Below are 20293 nucleotides of genomic sequence, written 5' to 3' on the forward strand. Positions count from 1 at the left end.
AATCTTTAAGGAAGAGATCGACGATCCCAAGTTCTACCGCGGATAATTCAGCGTACCCCATGAAGTAGGGGTGCACACGGGCCGGTTCGGTCCGGTTCTGGGATGAAACCGGAACCGAACCGTTCCCAACGGTTCTAGGATATTCGGAATCGGAATCGGACCGTTAGCACCCTAGAACCGAACCGGAACCGGACCATTAAAACCGGTTCGGTTCCGGATCGGTTCCAGGGTTTTGGGCTTTTTAAAATATAGCCCAATTGCATGTTTTATTTTATAATCTTGCCCATGTTCATTCGTGTTGTGATCCATTTGATGAATGGTTTAGATACTGTACAAGGTGTGCTAAAATACATTTATGGAAACAATCAAATGGTGCATTGTAAACCATAAATCATGAATCAAATATGGAAACAATCAAAGGGTTCCTGGTTCGGTTCCAAGTTCGGTTCCAAGTTCGGTTCCAGGTTCGGTTCAGTTCGGTTTAGTTCTACCTACCTCCAAACCAAGAACCGAACCGATGTAATCGGTTCTTTGATTTTTGGAACCGGAACCGGTGCACTCTAGAACCGGACCAAACCGGACCATTTGGTCGGTTCTGGTCCGGTTCCACGGTTCTACCGGTTCGATGTGCACCCCTACCATGAAGCACGTGGGTGACCTCGCAATCTCACCCATGAAAGGGAGTTCAAAAGTCTTGCAGAATGCGTATCATGTTCCAGGATTGAAAAAGAACCTAGTGGACCAGGATTGTTCTTGGGAAAAAATGTACATGGTTGGACCAACCAGATGGGTGGATTGCTTGCACCTATGTGCCATGCTAGCACGTGTGGCATGTACATGAGCTTTATTGCACATGCATATGCGCTTAGCAAAGCTAATACCTTAATACCCCATCTGCTCCAGCTTCATATTCGCTCTCCCGCTCCAGCTTGGCATTAGCACTTTCTAACATTTCCAAACAGTCTTCCCACCACTATACCTACATCAGCCCCAGCTTCACCTTCAAAGCTTCCTGCAGCTAAGATTTCAGCACAAAGCATGCAGGTGAGATTTCAAATATTTGAAAAAGAAAATAAAATAAGAACCAAGTTACCTGAACATAGAGAGATTTACAACTACGATGCACGAAGACAGAGATACTCACCTTTACTAGCAAGTCGATTAGCCTAACTTGAAGAATCCTCAGCCTCGATTTGCTTTCCAAACATCCTCAACGCAAGTGCATAAACTGCTTTTCTTTTGACAGATGTTCCTTCAGACACCAACTTCACTGCCTAAATCAGCCCGTAAGAATGTCGTGTTTAAAGAAATAGAAAATGGGACAAAACACTAAATTTGCATTAAACAAAAGGCCAACTGTTTGTTGAAAGTTGGTTTTTTATTTTTTATTTTTTGCAAGTTCCAGTCAGACTCAGATGAGTTGTTTTGCTGACTTGTTCAGGTTTCAGTCCTGGGTGAATCAGCTGATTCTTTGATAACAAATAGAAGCAGTCTTGGATGTGTGTGGATTGTATCCAGCAGAATGCTGGACACACCTGATCCAGCACCAATGAAAAAAACACCATGTGTGTATGTCAGGCATGGGATCTACTGTAAAAGGGACAAAATCATCATTTCACATAGGGAATCTATACTTTTTCAGTGTGGGTCCTACTGCTGACGCACAAACGGTGATTTCTTCATTGGCCCTGGATGGGGTGTGTCTCTAGGGTTACGCTTGCTCCAACAGATGCTCAGTTTCATTCATGGCACGGTGGTTTGGGTGGTTGCTTTACTCGTAGATTGAGGCTTGCCCTTCTGTCCATGCTTTGGTCGATTTGGCTGGAAAGAAACAATAGTATCTTTCGGAACCAGAGTAGTTCTTCAGATGGGGAGATCAATCAGGTGTTCTGTTTGTTATCTGAGTGGCTGCCTTGAGTTTGTCCTGAGCTGGGGTTTTGGGTCTTGTAATTTTCCATTTTTGTGTTGTTGTTTTTCTTTTCCTTTCTGTTTTGTGTTGTCTTTCTTTTCTTCGGCCTTCGGCCCTAATAAATTGCTTCATCTTTCAAAAAAACAAAAACAAAAACAAAAACAAGAGACATCATGTGGAGATATGGACAGCTAATGGAGGAAAATAGATTTGGAACCATATGCAATTACTATGAGCATAGGGGTGTTCTCAGTTGAAGGAACACTTGACAGGGGGGTAAAAAAATGTGAAGGATTGCCAAGTGTTCCAAAGGAGATAACAATGGAGATAAAGAAGGTACTGAGCGAGGGAAAGCCATGCAAGGAGCAAACATGAGAGAGGGATATAAGGGAGGGGTTACAAGTTTCCTCGACAGGGCTAGAAACTGTTGAGTAGTTGGGTGATGATGATGATGGTGTGGGTTTGGCATATCCCAAGGATTGTATTCCTGAGCGAGAAAGGATAGAGTACAGACAAGCGATGCGCGAGTTGTTGGCATCGGTTTTGGATAGGAAGCAAAGGTGACAGCTTGAGGAGATTAACGCCAACGTTTGGGGCCTCTAAACATGAGGTTAGTGGGAGAAGTGAAGGGGTGAGGGCAGCAGTAAGGGGTGGTGGTTTTAGTTTAGGCGGGCCTACCCTACACAGCATCCAAAGCGCCCATATTCCAAATGCATCCATTGCGGGTGCAAAGCAAAGGAGATTGAAAGATTTATGGAGCAGGGGAGGACTTAGTGAAACTATATGGGGAGTGTTATGGTCAGGTAGTTCATTTCGAGCCACACACCAACAATGTTTGAAACATCAGTATCATATTACATCGCGTCCTTAGGATACAGATACATATCGGTTATCGCACAGGATTTATCGTTTGTATCGGATACTTTATCATGCTTTTTGGAAAACATGGGGAACCAATGGAAAATAGTTGAATTTTTCAATGAAGCTTCAGGGATTGTTAAAAAAGACCTTAATACACACTTTTAAATTGTAACATCTCAAAAAAGAAGTGCACATAATATGTTTCCTTTGTATAGGGTCATATAAGCTATGTGTTGTCTGACTGAACTAATGCAACTATATTCAAATTGAATGCATAAAATTTAGAGTGTATGTGATTATCATTTCATCAAACACTCCTAAATACTTCGAAATTAGTCTCAATTGACAGCTGGTTGAAGGAAATTTTTGAAAAAAATATATATATATTTTAATAATTTTTAATTAAAAATTATTTTTATTTTCTGAGAAGTGACAAGGACTTAACAAATAAGTAGACCAGCCATCATACATGCTTGATTGCATGTTTGGAGTGCAACATTGCAATTTGCAAGCAATTTGGGAGAAATTGGAGAATTTCCGAATTTTCCCCAAATTAGACCACCTACACTCAAATTTCGAAATTAGAGTGTATGCGATGATCATTTCATCAAATACTCCTAAATACTTCAAAATTAGTCTCAATTGACAGTTGGTTGAAGGAAAGCTTCGAAAAAAAAAAAAAAATCATGAAGAACATGGAGAACCAATTGAAATTGAAATTGAAATCAAAGCTCAAACTCCATTATTTTTCATGCAAAACATGAAGAACCAATGGATTTATAACCATTTGACACTAATTTAACATAATTTCAACAACAACAAAAAAGGGATCGAAAATTGAAAATGCTTACAGGATTGAACATGTGAGAAATATCAGCACTGCCTGTGAGTTTCGTATCGCACAGGTAGGATACAAGACATATTGTGGCCTCGTGGGATATATCAGATGATATCGTCGATATTTAAAACATTGCACACCAGCACACATAGCGTCCAACCCACATTTCCATAATATAATTGAAATTGTTCAACACTTTGGCCAAGTCGTAAAGCCTCCAATGCCATAGAAGACCTTGGGGGTCTACATTGACCACGAGTACGAGGAGATGCAAGCTTGGGTAGAGAGCCTTAAGCCAGAACTGGGAGACATGGGATGACATTGATGTACGATGGGTTGATGAGGCCCATGAAGATGTCAATCATCAACTTCATGGTTTACTACAGAGGGCGGCCGGTATTTTTCGAATCTATCATCCGATCACATAAAGGATCATTCCTACATATGACCTTCTGAAATTAGAGAGGTGGGCTTGAAGAATACAGTGCAAGTTGTGATGTACAACAGTAGTGCGTTCGTCAAGGCGGGAAAGAAGTTAATGAAGAAGTACATTATCTACTAGACCCCATGTGCAGCTTACTGCATTGACTGTTATCCTTATCCTAATCCTAATCCTCCCAATGCCCATTTAAGACCAAAGCAAGACAAGACCTCCTTGGCAAGACAAGAACATCACATCAAGGAGTTCAAATTCTAGCTCAAGCTCATTCCAAGTTGGAAATCAAGCCACCAAGATAGTCAGAGGAAGAGGAAGACCACTCGAGAGCGAATTCGCCACATTCTCCTTTCTCTTTCTCAATTCTTCATCTAATCCTCCAACTTCTCATTTTCCTTTTGTTACTTTTGGGGCAAATCATCTATTTCTGGAAATTCATTCTCCTTGAGTAGAGACTGTATAGTTTGGAGTAACGACTAAGGATTTTGGCTGTCCTCGAGCCATCATAAAAGGGGCTAGTGGCAACTCCAGAATTAGACAAAACTGGCTCTACCGTCCTAGTAGAGCTTTGTTAGTTGTCACTAAGTCAACAAAACCACAAAAGGGGCTACAAAGCCTAAAAGAAGCTTTACTATAGTTGAAAACTAAAACAGGAGAAAAGAGATTTTTTTTAATTTTTTTTTTTTAAAGGATCACAAATTCATGCGCTGGAAACTTGGCGTGAATAGTGACTCATCGAGTCACAATTGGATTCTACGATTCAATTGGATCGTAGTCCATGATTTGAACATACTATCAAGTTTTGGCTCATGTGATTTATGGTATAAAAAAATGATTTAATAAAATTTTCTGAATAATTTTACGCATTATTCAAGTTGGATCGTACAGCCCAAATAATTGATAATATAATCTTAAATACAATGGTTTAGACTTGTTGCTCAGAGGCCATTCTCAACAAAGTCAACTTAGTTCCACGTAAATATGCAATTTTCTTATTGGTAAAAAAAAAAAACGTGACTATGCTATGTCAGTTGGATTGAGGAGAAGTCCCTAGTTTAAAACACAATGGCATAGTTTTAGATCTGGCTAAGCTATAGCTTACATATAAAAAAGTGGACGCAACATGGTAAATGGTAGGGAAGTCAAACTGCAATATAGACTGACAAAATAATCATAAAATTTTCAGTTGATCTGTTTTATAATAATAATAATAATAAGATAAGAGAATAAGTTACCCTGTTTGAGGTTCTTAAGATGAAATGAACAATCATCTAGCATGCATGTGTGGCTTCGTCGACTTCTCAAAGTTTTACAAAAATGAAATGAATATTTAGAACTGCACATGTTCAACACTAGATGAAATGTAAGATAATATTATGAGACATGGTACAAAATATTTCATGGGCTCAAAATCTCAATTACCATGGAGAGACTCTGACCATTGGAGATTAAATCTCTCAAATCATGCTCAAGTTGAGTTTCCGATGGAACTTCATCAACAGAATTTTCTTTTCCTTCTATTAAGAGTGTGATCTCTCCCTTTGGCTGCTGATTTGAAAATGCTTCTTTTGCTTCCCCCAAAGTCCCCCGCCAAAACTAACATAAGTAATCTATATTAGTGAACACACACTAGGATGCAGCTGATTACAGCCATAATCAAGAACAAAGTAATCTATATTAGTGTATGTTGTGTGTTGAATCAGCTTCACATTAGGCACAACACCTCCACCTAGATGTGGCGTAGGGTGGACCTCCACCATGGGTAAGCTAGATGGAGGGAATTTTACAACACAAAGACCTCACCATATGAGCAGTGTCAAACAAATGGACAGCTGGAAAAAAAATCTGGTAATGGCTCATATTCAGAAAGGCACAACCAGTGCAGCTTTTGGACCATCCATATGGGGGACAGTCTAGAACATGGTCCACCAGTCTCTGTGTGCCCCTCTGTTCTGTAAAGAGACAATACTGAGGAATTCTTTCATGTCACATATGAGTTTTGAGAATAAAGATACCATGCATTTCACTATGGAAGCACTGCAGGACAGGAGCACTGTAGTGAGGAAGATGTTTACGACTGATCCTCTTTTGAGTAATAGAGCCAACAATAATTGTGCAAGGATTATGTCCAAATATAGAGTTTGCAAGCTATTGGTTGTGGTGATTTAATAATGCATCGCAGATTCCCAAAATCAAGTGAAACACTAGGACTAGAAATGGTGTCAGTGTGTGTGTTGTAGCAATACCTGTTCATGAAGTTTTGTCATCTCGCGAGCAATGACACATTGCCTGAAAATGTGCAAATAGTGGCCATTGTCAAAAAAATTTAACAGCTTTTCAGCTCTTACTGTCCTAAAATCACAAACTATGAGTGGAAACGGGAAAATGTTGCCTGTTCGAACAGGCAATCTCTTGCATAGTGAAGCAAATCTAACCTATTCACACATTTAGTACACTGGACATGGACTGCTGGTCATTTTTTTGTTAACCGCACATTACTTCTGTATATAAAAGCTCGCTAGACAATTAGATCAACCTATTTCATAAATTATTTCTTACATAAATGATATAACCATATAAGATATTATATTGAAAAACAAACAGATCTTGTTTTCTATTAATTTTTAAATAATTTAAAAAGAAAGAAATATTGTGGCCAATCAGTAGATCAACCAACAATCGGGAACATATAAATTTTTCACATGAATTAACATTCATCAACATATATTTTAAAAACAAACAGTGTGTGTGTGTGTGTCTGTCTGTCTTATATCTCAATAATCAAAAAGTTTTCTAGAAAATGGAAATATAGAGAAATATATGTATTCTTGAGAGAGAGAGAGAGAGAGAGAGAGAGAGAGAGAGAGAGCACACGCACTTCTAAAAACAAATTTAAAAGAAGGAAATATTGTGGCCAATCAGTAAATCAGCCAACACTCGTGAACATATAAATTTCTCACATGAATCAACACTCACCAAATATATTTTAAAAACAAACCGCATATATGCATTTTCCACCAATATGCATCACCCAACAAGGCATTTAGAAGAGGGTCCCATGGTGTATGTTGTTTGTAGATGACATAGTTTGATAGCCAAGACGTGAGGGGGTAAATGCGAAGCTAGAGATCTATGGAAGAAAGCTTTAAAATCAGTCGGACTAAAACAGAGTATATGGAATGCAATTTTAGTGACAATAGGAGTGGAAACATGTAATTAGTGAGGATTGTTAAGGGGTTGATAATTCATGAGAGCAGAGAGATTCTCAAGGATGTTTCTCATAGAACTACAGCTGAGTAGATGAAGTGGAGATGTTCCTATAGAGTTTGATGTGATTGATGCATACCAATCAAAAAAGGGGGAAATTTTATGGTATAGCTGTAAAACCAACCATGCTTTATGGCACAACGTTGAGCAGTCAAGGAACATGATGCCCATAGGATGAGTATTGCTGAAATGGATGTTGCTGTGGATGAGAACATAAGAGAGACAAGATCATTAAAATCTGTTTCGCTTCTCAATCACAATAGCAATTACGGATCACATTTGACTTCCACCATCATTGAGGTCTTACATTCTTTTCATTAAAGCCTTGCAGCTTTTGCTTCTTTCCTAGACTCTAGTGTATCATTCAAATATTTCCTTCTTATTGAAAAGGCCATTTGTGTTGCTGATGCGAGAGGACAAAAGACAAATTATGTCCATTTACTGACAAAAGGCAAATTATGTCCATTTACTTTCACAATAACTTCAAAACTACCCTAATTAATTTTCAGCAAATGAAACGTATATTTCTTCTTATTTTGATTAAAAGAAAGAAGAAATAGAGATTCTAGCAACCAAATAATCAATTATGGTCCAAACATACAAATTAATATGCATTACCATCCAAGAATAATGTAAAACAGAGTTTTATCAATCCTTTACCTTAATCTAGCAACCAGAGAATCACTTTTGGTCCAAAAATATAACTATGCATTACCATCTAGGTATAATGTATATCAGTATTTTTTTCATTTATCATTTACCTTGAGTCACAAAAGATTGGGGAAGCTTCTTCAAGGAACTGTAGGAGCTTATGTGGAGGAACAAAGAATATTTGTGTTGCACTATCATTAGCAGAAACCATCATTTGTTGTCTTCTTGTTCCCGCATTTTTAGAAAGAAATCCAACTGTAAGAATAAAATGAAATTAGCCATCAATAACCCCCCCAAGTTTATCGACCGTCCTCACCAGAAGTTTGGCCATTTCTAATATGAACATAATGAATTCCCAAGTATATTACCAAATTTGAACTCATCAGTTGATAACCCTGAGGCAGAAAGAGCAGCCACCAAAGCAGATGGCCCAGGGATAGGAACAACGGGAATGTTCTCATTTACACATAACTTTGCCTGCATTAAGATTGGAAGAGAACTTCAATGAAATATTTTTCAAATTTTCAGTTGCATATTTAGATTGTGTTAAGATTGCAGATGGCCCAGGGAATAGTCTCGCCTCAAAAGGGAGCGGGGACACCCTGTCGTCATAATATATATATATATAGTAGCTAAGTATTGATGGCTAATTTAAACAAGATAGACCATCATTTGTTATGTGAAAATAATCAGAAGATTGGCCAAAATGTTAAATTTGGCAACAAGAAGTTTCAAATCTTTCCTTTTTTTAACCCATCCAATTTAGTGGGGTTACATTTCTTACTTTAAATAAATAGACTCCACATTGCTTTCTTTGTTCCAATAAAAAGGTTCACATGCATTAGTTGTTATTTGAAAACATACGAAATATTTACAGCTTACACTTTTACATACAATTGCTAGCCTTATATTTAAAATCACATGACACACTCATGGTTTATTGACAGTATTAACCGGGGATATCACTGAGTTGCGATAATAGAACTATCACTTTTATTGTGTAGTTTCTGATGTTATATCTTAATGAATTTAGTCACACATTGGATACATGTGGGAAAGTGGATTGTATTGTAACTCCAACCTATATAAAAGGGGCTCAAATCATGGGATCTAGTGTGGAGCACCGAGCATGTAAGCAACGTAGCACCTTGGGCACCTAGGTGCCCCAACACCCAATGCAAATCTCTCTCGTTTTTCTCTTTTCTTTACTTTTTGTTAAACTTAACGGTTTTGTTTAAGATGGTGTCAAATAGATCCCCCTTACAGATAGATCCCATTCATACTATATTTGGTGGTTTGCCCATCCGTTGGCCCTAATGTTTGGTTTCTTGAGCGTTATGGGTGTTCCCAAGTGTTGCTCCCTGTGGGCATGTCTCACATGTGGGAAAGTGGATTGTAACTCCTATCGATATAAAAGGGGCTCAAGTCATGGAATCTAGTGTGGAGTACCGAGCATGTAAGCAACGTAGCACCTTGGGCGCCTAGGTGCCCCAACCTCCAATGCAAATCTCTCTCGTTTTTCTCTTTAATTTTTGTTAAACTTAACGGTTTTGTTTAAGATGGTGTCAGATAGATCCCCCTTTCAGATAGATCCCATTCATACTGTATTTGGTGGTTTGCCCATCCGTTGGCCCTAATGTTTGGTTTCTTGAGCGTTATGGGTGTTGCCGAGTGTTGCTCCCTGTGGGCATATCTCCAAAGTCGATGATGGCATGCCTCCAAGCTCTAGAGGGTTGTAGTAATAGTAGTTGGTGGTGGTGGTGGTGGAATAATGGTATTAGTGTTTAGTTGTTGTTGGGAGTGAGGGTTTTGATGATGCTCATTGCAATGCCCGACGGTTTCACTATGGCTACCTCTTTGCTGCACACTCACCGTCATTTCTGTTCAGTTGCTAAGCGGACATCCTACAACTAGTTTTTGCTTGATGCGCGCAAACTATTTGACATGATGCTCAACCCAACCTAACATGGAGGGTTTCAAACCGATATTGGAGCCTTCTTTTTCCATTTGAGTGATTCTTCCTTAATAAATCTAATGTAAATGTTGGTATAGTTCATTCACCAATTGTGCAATATCTCACTGGTGTCTTTGGATGACATTATGGGTGTAGCCCCCACCAATTGTGAGTATAGTTCACTCACTTGTGCAATATTGTATTTCTGTCTTTAAGATGATTGTGCATGTGAATGATGGTTTGATGGCTCGATGATTATCAAGTTTGGCCATGACCCACTACTTTAACAGAAGATTCAATAGATGTAGAAAACTCAATCTAAAGACAAGTTGCAATTGAAGATCTCAAATCTCACCATGCTGAGTTTGCGGGTGAGTATATAAAAAAGTCCACTTTATTGTGTTGCTTCTTAAGTTTATTGCCTTGCATGTTCAGCAGATTGGATACTTGGTAAAGTGGGTTGTAATTCCTATCTATAGAAAGGGGGCCTAGTCATTTAGACTAATATGGAGACTGTGAAGCAGTGTAGCACCTTGTGCACCTGGGAGTTTTAATCTAGTAAGAGTGCCCCAACCCTTCTCTTAATATAAGTCTCTCTTGTTTTTCTCTTTCCTTTTATTTTGTTCAATGACAATCAAATTTTTCCCTAGGAGGCCCTTTCACTGGGAAAGATAAGGCCCCATGCCAATATTTAGATTCTCTAGGTTTTTTTATGCTTTTGACAAAGAATAATAGATTGCTTCACAAAGTTCAGGGCTTGTCATCTTTATTGCTAACCATGGATGTCCAACTTAGTCTATATCCTACCCTACTTAGTCCTATGGTTGAAAGAGGATATGTGAAATATTGTCATCGGTGTTATGGTGTCAAAAGCCAAAGCAATTTGTTGTGGAGATTGACTTGGACCTAGAATAAGTAGGAATGGTGGTGGGAATTAGCTTGGAGGTTGATACAGCCAAATCTCCAACCCACGTGTGAAGGGACCCAAAGTGGACCCCACTTGGTCACATGTATCCGGCCTGCTTAGAAACAATTTATGTGCTAATTTCCATGCATATGCAAAAAGTTTTTAAAAAAATGTATATCTTTTTTTTAATAAATAACTTGTGCATCTGGAAGGATATGCACAATTGTATGGGCATATATGGCTGTCTGCACGACCATATGGGTGTTTATACAGTTCCTATAAAACTTATTCACTATATTATGGCAAGTTTACTAGTTTAGTAGCTTTAGAAGTCTTTCCCTTAGTTGTTGGAATTTAGGGCCTGTTTAGATAGAATGCAACCAGTTTGCATCGACAAGACATTTGCCACTGTTTGGAAGCTAAGGATGTTGTAGCAAAGAGTTTGCATTTGCTTTCCCCTCCTCAACAAGAGTACAACCTTTTCTTCAGCAGCCAAATAGAGGGAAAAGAGTTTGCTTCTGATGTGATGTTTTAAATGACAATTTTGGAGGGAAAAAGATTTCCCTTTGTGGGATTGCAAACCAAACCATTGCAAATGCAAAGGAAAGCATTTTCCAGGACTTCTCTTCAGCAAAACAAACAGTTGCAAAGGGTTTGCTTCTAGCACTGATGTCAGCTAACCTCCCGCTCATGTTATGTTTTTGCTTTCACTTGCATTCCTCTAGTTTACTGTTTAACTTCAATACCCTCTGCGTGTGTGTGGGTGGGTGCTGGGGGTTGGGGAAAGAAAGCAGAAACTAAATGATGATCAGTTGTAAATCTCTCTCGCTCCCTCCCTCCCTCTGTGTGTGTGTGTGGGGGGGGGGGGGGGGGCGGAAGAAAGCAGAAAGCTAAATGATGATCAGTTGCAAATCTTTCTTGTATGTGACTGTTGTTGATGTACTTTGTGGTGATTCTTGTGCTGCAAATCTGTTACACAACTTGCAACATTCTGCAATTAGTTTCCTTTGGACACTAGTTTGCATTATTTGCTATCAAAGAGGTTTGATCCCTTGTTTACTTTCAACCGCCTAAAATCTTTGCAACTTCTCTACCATTCCTAGCAAATCGCTGCAACTTTCTGCAGCTGTCGTCCTCTCTGCAATATATTTTGAACCCTGTTTCAACTCAACTACGACAGAGAGATACAAATCCACTCAGTTTCAATAGTCGTTTGTTTGTGCGCCCGCCAATCCATGAATGAATTCCTCCGCGATAGACTCAACTACTCGACTCAATCACGAATGATCGGTTGCCCCACCACTTCTGGCTGCAGAGACGGACCCTGGCGAGGAAGAAAGACTGGATTTGACTAGAAAGATTCCTCGAGGAACTACTTCGATTCGGGAGCCAGGCATGAATCAGACGATTAGGTTAGGATTAGTTTATTGGTGTTATTTTAGAGATATGCTCCTTCCACAATGTGCCACACAATTTGAATGGTGGGGTTAGATGTACATGAGTCCCACCTGTGAGGAGGACGAGTCACCACTATTTTAGAAGTGGTTGTGAACTTGCACAGTTTCAAATTTTTTTTCCTTCTCAAGTTGATGGCTCTATTCACCTGCTAATGAGACCTGGGAGTACAAAAATTGCAGCAAAGAATGTGGTGAACTCGCAGCCATGGCACATGCCACCACGTGTGCCATCACAGCACATAGGTACAAGATCCAATTGGAAGATGTCTTCGCAGTTCAGCACCAGAAAAGAATTCTAATAGGGATTAAATCATCAATTCTAAATTTGGTGTCCTCTCAAAATATTCAAGTATTTTTTTATATTTTTTTGAAGAATAAAATATCCAAGTATTGTTAGTAACTAGAAGTTACAAAAGAGGGATGCTTCCCAAATACAAATTGGCATGACAAGTAAAAACAGCTATAATAACAGCAAGCAAAGCAAATGAAGAATGGAATGGATCCATGCACATCGAGTATAAGCCAACAACACTGCTAAAGTAAAGAAGATGAAAGAAAATAATAAGTTCTACTGTGCACAGTGAAAGGTAAAATTGGTATGAGCATTGCTGAGCAAAGCATTTACATGTGAGCCCCAGAAACTCAGCTTAACTTACACACGGTGACAGAGGGATTAGCATATGCACTAGTTTAAACCCTCATAAAGCATACAACATATCAGCAGGTAGGCAGTATGTTGCGTGCAGTTTTTTTTTCTTTGTATCACAATGATAGCAGAGTTTCCAGGAAAGACTAGGTGTGACAAATGCATACCAGTTCCATGCCAGGGTCACTGATGCCTGGTGTCCCTGCATCGCTGATCAAGGCAATGACACCACCTTGTTGCAGCCTCTTAAGGATAGTTGTTTCACGTTGAGATTCATTGAATTTGTGGTAACTCAGCTGAAAATCTAAACCAGATGGTTCAAAAAGAGAAATAGGGAAAGGATAACAAGCACTCCATAGATTAAATTTTAGCAGAGCCAATAAAGAGAACAACTAACGAAACAGAAAACTCACGAGGGGAGTCTTTATATTGTAGTGCTGCAGCAACTTCCCTGAATGTCTTGTATCTTCTGAAAGTATCACATCTGCTGATCTTAAGATGCGCAATGCACTGCATCAGCAAACTCGAGGTGAGCAGGTGAGAGAAACAGGAATCCATGTTCATAGGAAAAATAATAGAAACAATGTTGGCACTTGCGCCCCAAAAGAATAGCCATAAATATCCTAGGAGGCAAGATTCCTGATAGCAATTTGTTTCCGGAGATTCCTCAAAGAAAATTGTTTCATTACCTTGGCCCTATTATTCAGAAGGATGGAAAGATCAACTAACATTTTTTTTTGTATTTCAATCTTCTTTTTTTTGCGTTTCAATGTAAGGGGCCCTAATCCACCAAATCATGCTTGATTTGTGTTCAACTGGGTCATTGACTTTCAACAAGTCAAGTTGACATACAACAATCTTATAAAAGAATGGCCTGATACAACATGAAGTACATGTCCAAAACACCAAAATAGTATTTTCTTGAATTCCCATTTTTTTGCATTTTCAGATATTTTCGGCAATTTTTTTTCTTAACAAATAATTTCAACTAGAAGGCGTGATTTGCCAACCCCAATTAATTGGGATAAGGCTTAGATGATGATGATGAAAGAATTTCACTGATACGGTCCAATATGGGGATATACGGATACGATACTCCCATATTGTATTGGTATTAAGCCGTGCTGATATGCCCCCAAATACCAATATTTAGAACTATGAATGTGGCAGACATGTCAACGATCCAAACTGGTTATCAAGTGTGTCATACTGGATCACACCCTAGACCTAAAAATCTGCCTAAAATAATCACCACGGAGGCCAAAATATTACATGAAATCTGGATTGTCCATTCTTTTCTTGGTTGAACAATAGCTAGACGATATCTGCCAGCTACCAAATAACAGTTTTCGGGCATTAATGACGTGAGCTCATTTTTGCTCGGCATCCAAACAGGCTCTGATCTTATCTGTCAATCCTAATTCTTCAATTTCTTCTTTCCTCTTCTTCTTCATATGATCTACCTATCATCCTACATCATCTGACTACCACTCATCTCATCGTGGCTCAAATTTTGGGAAGGTAATATGACACATTTGTAAATATATTGCCAGAAATGTGTGTATTGTACATTGACGTATACTTGTCAATTTACTTGCAAGCACTATGACCCTTCTGATTCTGTATACATGTCTCCAGTAGCCTAATAAGTTAACAGGTTTCTCTTTCCAAATCCATCTAAAGTTAACACCAGCCAATAATATGTAATGCATTGTGTCATATTTCATAAAATCGGAAAATCAGGACAATAAATTATTTACATTGATTATTGTGAAGGTGAAGAGATTGGAAACACAAAACAGCAAGTTCAACAAGTGTCATGTGTATATGTATACATGCACACCTCTACAATATATAATGAGAGTTGCTATAGGGAAAATTCTGCCACATTTAGTTATTGGAGATAATTAAACTATGCAATATAAAAGGATTTTTTTTTTTTGAAAGGCGCAATATATAAGGAAATTAGATGGGTTTTTAAGCAAAGGAAAGGGCATTCTTCTCATTGGGGTGAAGCTCTATATTAAACCCCACAAAACCCTCCCTCCCTCCCTCACTCCCCCTCCCCCTCCCTGTGTGTGTGTGTGTGTGTGTGTGTGGTGAAATGTTCACATGGGAACCAAATGGTCCATTGGATGAATCACCTCATAAAACCCCCACAGCTCAGAAGTTAGTCTGATCTAAAAACCTGGTGGGCCATAACAAAGCGAGAGGTAATTTCTTCCTTTGATTTGCCTCTCACTTCACTATGGCCCACTAGATTATTGGATCGGGCTAAGTTTTGGGCTGTAGGGGTTTTATGAGGTGACTCATCTAGTGGACCGTTCGGATTACATATACACATAATGTGAGATGAGTTTTCAAAAAGTGCCCACAAGTTCTCGTGAGAACCGGTTCCCAGGTGAGCAAGCATAAATATATCCAAATTGCAATTATTGCTTGTCAAAGTTTAACCACATACCGCAAGGTGATGTCTTCAAGATTGCCGATTGGTGTGGCTACAAGATACAAACCAGATCTCAAAGGACCCTGCAAATTTGTCAGACAACAACAATAAGGTAAATATTTTAAAAGCAGAAACTCCCAGATTCGAAAGAACTGCATAACACTTTTCATCTACATTTTCATAGTTCCATGAATCCCCACAATCAATCAAGCCATATCAACATCTTGCTCAAATAACCATGGGTTTGTCTTCAACTGCTAGACCAAAAAATTTGAGCCTTGCATGCATAAGAAAACATTTGAAATTGTCTATTTTATCATAGTTAATGGTGCCGTTAATTGTAAACGCAATGAACAGATTGAAGAAGTATAAGTATATCATGTACGGAGCACCTAAAATCATGAATTAGAAAAAGAAACGACTTAAAGCAGGTTGCATGTCACTAAACTAAAATCCTGTGAATCCACTAACCTGTGGTGGACCCTTTTTGGATTTGTATTTACTTCTATAAGGAGACATTTTATTGAGAAGAAAAGGAATAACAAGACACAATAGAACCAAAGAGGGGTGAGATAAAGGCATAGCAGCTTTCCAACCATCAAAAGGACCAGACATTTGATTGCTTTTGGCTACACTTCATCCACGATGGGACCCATATTTTCAACAGTTTGATAGATGGAAGGAAATAAAAATTAATAAAATAAATGGACCAAAGGCCGTGATTGTGGGGTTTACCTTGATGTATGTTTTATATATCCACACCATTCATCAGTTTTGCCAGCTCAATTTTATTTTTATTTTTAGAAGTAACGGCAATATATTAAAAAAGAGAAAGAGCATACAAACAGGGCCTGCTGAGATAGCAGAACCGAAAGCCTACAAACCTAAAAACAGAAGATTATAGTCCTTAAGACCCATTACATTAACCACCCATTCTATAATCAGATATTTTGCAAATGAACCCACTGCTTGAGCCGAGGTCTGAATGTCATTGAAACATCTATCATTTCTTTCCTTCCAAACAGCCCACCAAATGGCGAGAATAGCCATCCTCCAGATACGGGATTTGATTTTGCCCATCTTAAAACCATGCCAATATGCTAGCATAGAAGAAGCAGAGTTCGGAATACATCCACTAACATTGAACCTGATAAAGAAGTCCCGCCAAATCTGGGAAATGAAAGGGCAGAGCACTAGGAGATGATCCACAAACTCATCACTACTCATGCAACAAAGGCATATATTAACAAGTTGCATAGCTCTCTTTCTCAAATTGTCAATAGTTAAGATCCGATTTCTAGCTGCCAGCCAACTAAAACAGATATATATATATATTTGGGAGGGGGGGCAGACGAATGGAGAAGCCTGAGCTGCTGGGGAAGGGGAGGAAATGAAGAAGATCCCAAGCTCAGGTGGGCCACACCATAGGAAACAGTGGTGATTGAATGCCCATCAATAAAAACTTCATGTGGGTCACAAAAGTTTTGGATCAAACTGATATTGTGTTTTCCCTTCATCCAAGTCATGTGACCTCATCAACAGGTTGGATGGCAAATAAACATTACAGTGGGACCTAGGAAGTTTTTAATGGTGGGCATTCAATCAACACCGTTTCTTGTGGTGTGGCCCACCTGAAATTTGTATCTACTTCATTTTTGGGCCCATTCCCTAAAATGAGCTGGTAAATCTGATGGATGGCGTAGATATACAAAACGGGCATAGATTGCATACCGAGTAAATTCTATGGGGCCCACCGTGATGCATGTGTTTTATTCAGGCCGTCCATCCATTTCACTAGCACATTTTAGGACATGATCCCAAAATCGAAGCATATCCAAAGCTCAAGTAGGCCACACCACAGAAAAAAGTGGGAATTGAACGCCTACCATTGAAAATTTCTTGGGGACCAAATGGCTAAAGAAGTTTTGGATCAAGCTGATATTTATGAACAGGTTGGATGAAAAATAAACATCACTGTGGGCCCTAGGAAGGTTTCAATGGTGGATGTCATTATCCCACTGTTTCCTGTGGTGTGGCCCACTTGAGCTTTGGATATGCTTCAATTTTGGGCTCATGCCCTGAAATGCGCCGGTAAAACGGATGGACAGTGTGAATAAGACACATGCATAACAGTGGGGCCCACAGAGTTTACTCAGTACGCAAGCATATCTTGTGTGGGGCCCACTGTCACAGCCTCACTGAATTGGGGCCCGATTCAAATGCAAGAACAAATAATAATAATAATAATAAATAAATAAATGAATTGCAGAGGGGGAGAGAGATAGAGGGCAGCTTCTTCAATGGCTGGAGCTTCGCCCGCAACTGAATTTCCTCCCCCAAACACCACCTTGAAGTGACTTACTCCCAGTAACCCAACTTACATGGCCAAACGGATAGACAGAGTAGATATAACACTTATATGACAGCGAGCACCGTAGAGCTTAGGGCTGCAGAGAGACAGAGAGAGAGAGAGAGAGAGAGAGAGAGAGAGAGGTACGGATTTTGAAGATTCATCAGAGGTAGGGTCTGAGGTTTCTCCGGCTTTGCACGAGCGCGAAGAAGAGAAGCGTCGATGAAGAAAGCTTAGAGACGACGTTGATGATGATGCTGCTCGAGCGGCGAATGCAAGGGCGGGGAGAGAAGGAAGGAAAAGCGTCTGAGGCAGACGGAGCATGATGTTCTATCGAACAAAAGGCCTAATGCGGGCGGGGCGTTCTTCTTCCTCTTGGGGGGATGGGGGGTTATTTGATACTCTGGCCGGGTTTGAAGGTTGATACGAAGGCGCTCCGAAATCGTACAAACTCGTAAGATGACACGGTGAAGCTGAGGAACCGGAGGAAGCAGGCCAATGGCTGATGATCGGTGCTATGTGGGCCCCATCATGATGTCATGATGTATGTGTTTCATCTATTCCGTCCATCTATTTTTCTAGATCAATTTACGGTAGAACACAAAAAATGAGTTACATCCCAGTCTCAAGTGGACCACATTACTGGAAACAGTGTTGAATGAACTTCGACCATTAAAAACTTTTTGGGGGCCATAAAAGTCTTGGATCAAGTTGATCTTTATTTTTTCCCTTAATCTGGATCATTATGATCTAATCAACAGATTGGATGTCAAATAAACAGTACAGTGGGCCTTAGGAGATTTAAAAAATGTATATCCACTCACAATTATTTTCCTGTGGTGTGGTCCACCTGAGATTTATATCCTCTCATTTTTTGGTTCAACATCTAAAATGATATTTAAAAATGAATGAACGGAATGGATGAAACACATACATCATGGTGGGGCCCACAGAGCACCGCCCATCAGCTCCGGGGCTGGTGTCAGGGGGAGTAGCCAATCCGTTTCCGGAGGAAGCGGATTGCGTACTGAGTGAACTCTGTGGGTCCACCGTGATTTATGTATTTTATTCAATCGTAAGGTTATTCCCATTGTTTCCTGTGTTGTGGTCCATTTAAACCTTAGATATGTTTAAATTTTGGGAGGCCGATTGGCCGTCAGCCTTCTCTAGCCACGAACGGGCAATTCTGTGGTATCCGTTTATCTATGTTGACCATCCCTTTCCTCGTATCATTTCAATGCATGCTTACAAAAATGAGATACATCCAACGTTCAAGTCGTACCACAACACATTATTATTGCATTTAATCCTTTGTGCTTTCAATGCAACCAAGCTTATTATTTAGTGCCCCAGCCGGGGGTGGCTAACATGGAGTGTGTGTACTGACATGGGTGTGTACTAATAAGCTGACCCCAAAAAAAAAAAAAAAAAACTTATTATTTAGTGTGGTTCACTTGAGCCGTGGATCCGCCTCATTTTTGTACTCAATACCATGAGTATATTTACAAAAGAAGAAATTGATATCTAACGCAAGGATAGGATAGCTAAAATACCATGGTATTTCTGGATATGCAATCATTGTGCAATAATAGTATTAATCTCATCTAATGCAATTCAATACTATTTAATCCCATGGACCAAATAGGCCCTAAAGTTATAGGTTCTGAGTAACTTTTGTGGTGTGAGTAGGGGTGTACATGAATCCAGCTCGCTCGACTCGACTCGAAAAAGCTCGATTCGACTTGGTTTGAAGTTGAGTTCGAGCTGAGTTAAGCTGATTTTTTGAGCTCGAAAATGAGTTCGACTCGAGTTCGAGCAGGCCCTAGCTCAACTTGACTCGGATCGAATCCAACTCGAATCCAGCTCGAATCGAACTCGGATCGAACCAGTTCTGTGACTCGATTGCTTTGCCATTGATGTTGGTCACCAAGTATTTGATAAAATGACTCAACGAAGTGTGACTGGTGGTAAGGAAGGTATGTACATGAAACAAATACCCTTTTTTCTTGGTGTTTCTTGATTTTTATGTTGCTTAGAAGGTGTTTGATAAAATACCTGTAAAACCATTATTTCTATTTCACATACAAAGGGATTTTGAAGGTGCAGTCTGGGTGTTTGAGGAAATGCCTCAATGGCGAACTCAGCTCGATCTTGGCTCGAACTCGGCCTGAGCTATTAACTGGACCGAGCCAAGCCGAGTCGAGCTGAGGCTAGCTCGACTCAGTTGGACTCGATGTACACCCCTAGGTGTGAGGGTGTGTAAATTTTTTATTTTTTTAAAGGAAAAAGAAAATAATAATAATTAACTCTCTATTTAATTCCATTGAGCTGCAAGATACTTATACACCCAAGAGGAATGATCGGTGTTTTAGGGCCTGTTTGGTTGTTGAGGAATTATAATCAATGTTTTATAGCCTATTTGGTTGTTGGGGAATTCACTTCCTCGGAGAACATTAAAATTGGCTTGCTATAACTTTAAAAATATAAAAATTTGTTTGACACACCAATATTATAGGAAAAGTTGAAAAAAGCTTAAAATTCTATTTAAACTATTTACCTTTAGATGCATAC

At 39.4% G+C, this 20293-nt stretch overlaps 1 protein-coding gene across 4 annotated transcripts; it reads right to left on the reverse strand.

Annotated features, from left to right (window-relative positions):
* Positions 1–279: 279 nt before the first annotated feature.
* Positions 280–18191, reverse strand: LOC131249342 (uncharacterized). 4 transcript variants are annotated; one of them, XM_058250027.1, is made up of 10 exons: positions 17870–18179; positions 15388–15455; positions 13340–13436; positions 13094–13222; positions 8331–8439; positions 8073–8217; positions 6291–6333; positions 5467–5640; positions 1145–1274; positions 280–1012 (listed from the first exon to the last, which is right to left on the reverse strand). In XM_058250027.1, the coding sequence occupies exons 1-9, from the start codon at positions 18044–18046 to the stop codon at positions 1167–1169; spliced, it is 1050 nt and encodes a 349-aa protein (XP_058106010.1). In that variant the 5' UTR covers positions 18047–18179; the 3' UTR covers positions 280–1012; positions 1145–1166. The 4 variants fall into 4 exon arrangements, with proteins under 4 accessions (XP_058106010.1, XP_058106009.1, XP_058106011.1 ...); XM_058250026.1 differs by having other exon boundaries at positions 280–1018; positions 17870–18176; XM_058250025.1 differs by lacking the exons at positions 280–1012; positions 1145–1274 and adding an exon at positions 1318–2041 and having other exon boundaries at positions 17870–18187.
* Between the last annotated feature and the right edge of the window lie 2102 nt (positions 18192–20293).

Source organism: Magnolia sinica, chromosome 6, assembly GCF_029962835.1.
Source record: "Magnolia sinica isolate HGM2019 chromosome 6, MsV1, whole genome shotgun sequence".
In the NCBI taxonomy this organism is placed as follows: domain Eukaryota; kingdom Viridiplantae; phylum Streptophyta; class Magnoliopsida; order Magnoliales; family Magnoliaceae; genus Magnolia; species Magnolia sinica.

Excerpts from the sequence above, each read along its gene's own strand:
- LOC131249342 (XM_058250025.1), bottom strand. The coding sequence starts at position 18,046 with ATGCTCCGTCTGCCTCAGACGCTTTTCCTTCCTTCTCTCCCCGCCCTT. Across the intron at positions 8,440-13,093 it reads GTGACCCTGGCATGGAACTG|GCAAAGTTATGTGTAAATGA; the intron begins GTATGCATTTGT and ends ATCTTAATGCAG. Across the intron at positions 8,218-8,330 it reads AACTGATGAGTTCAAATTTG|TTGGATTTCTTTCTAAAAAT; the intron begins GTAATATACTTG and ends TTATTCTTACAG.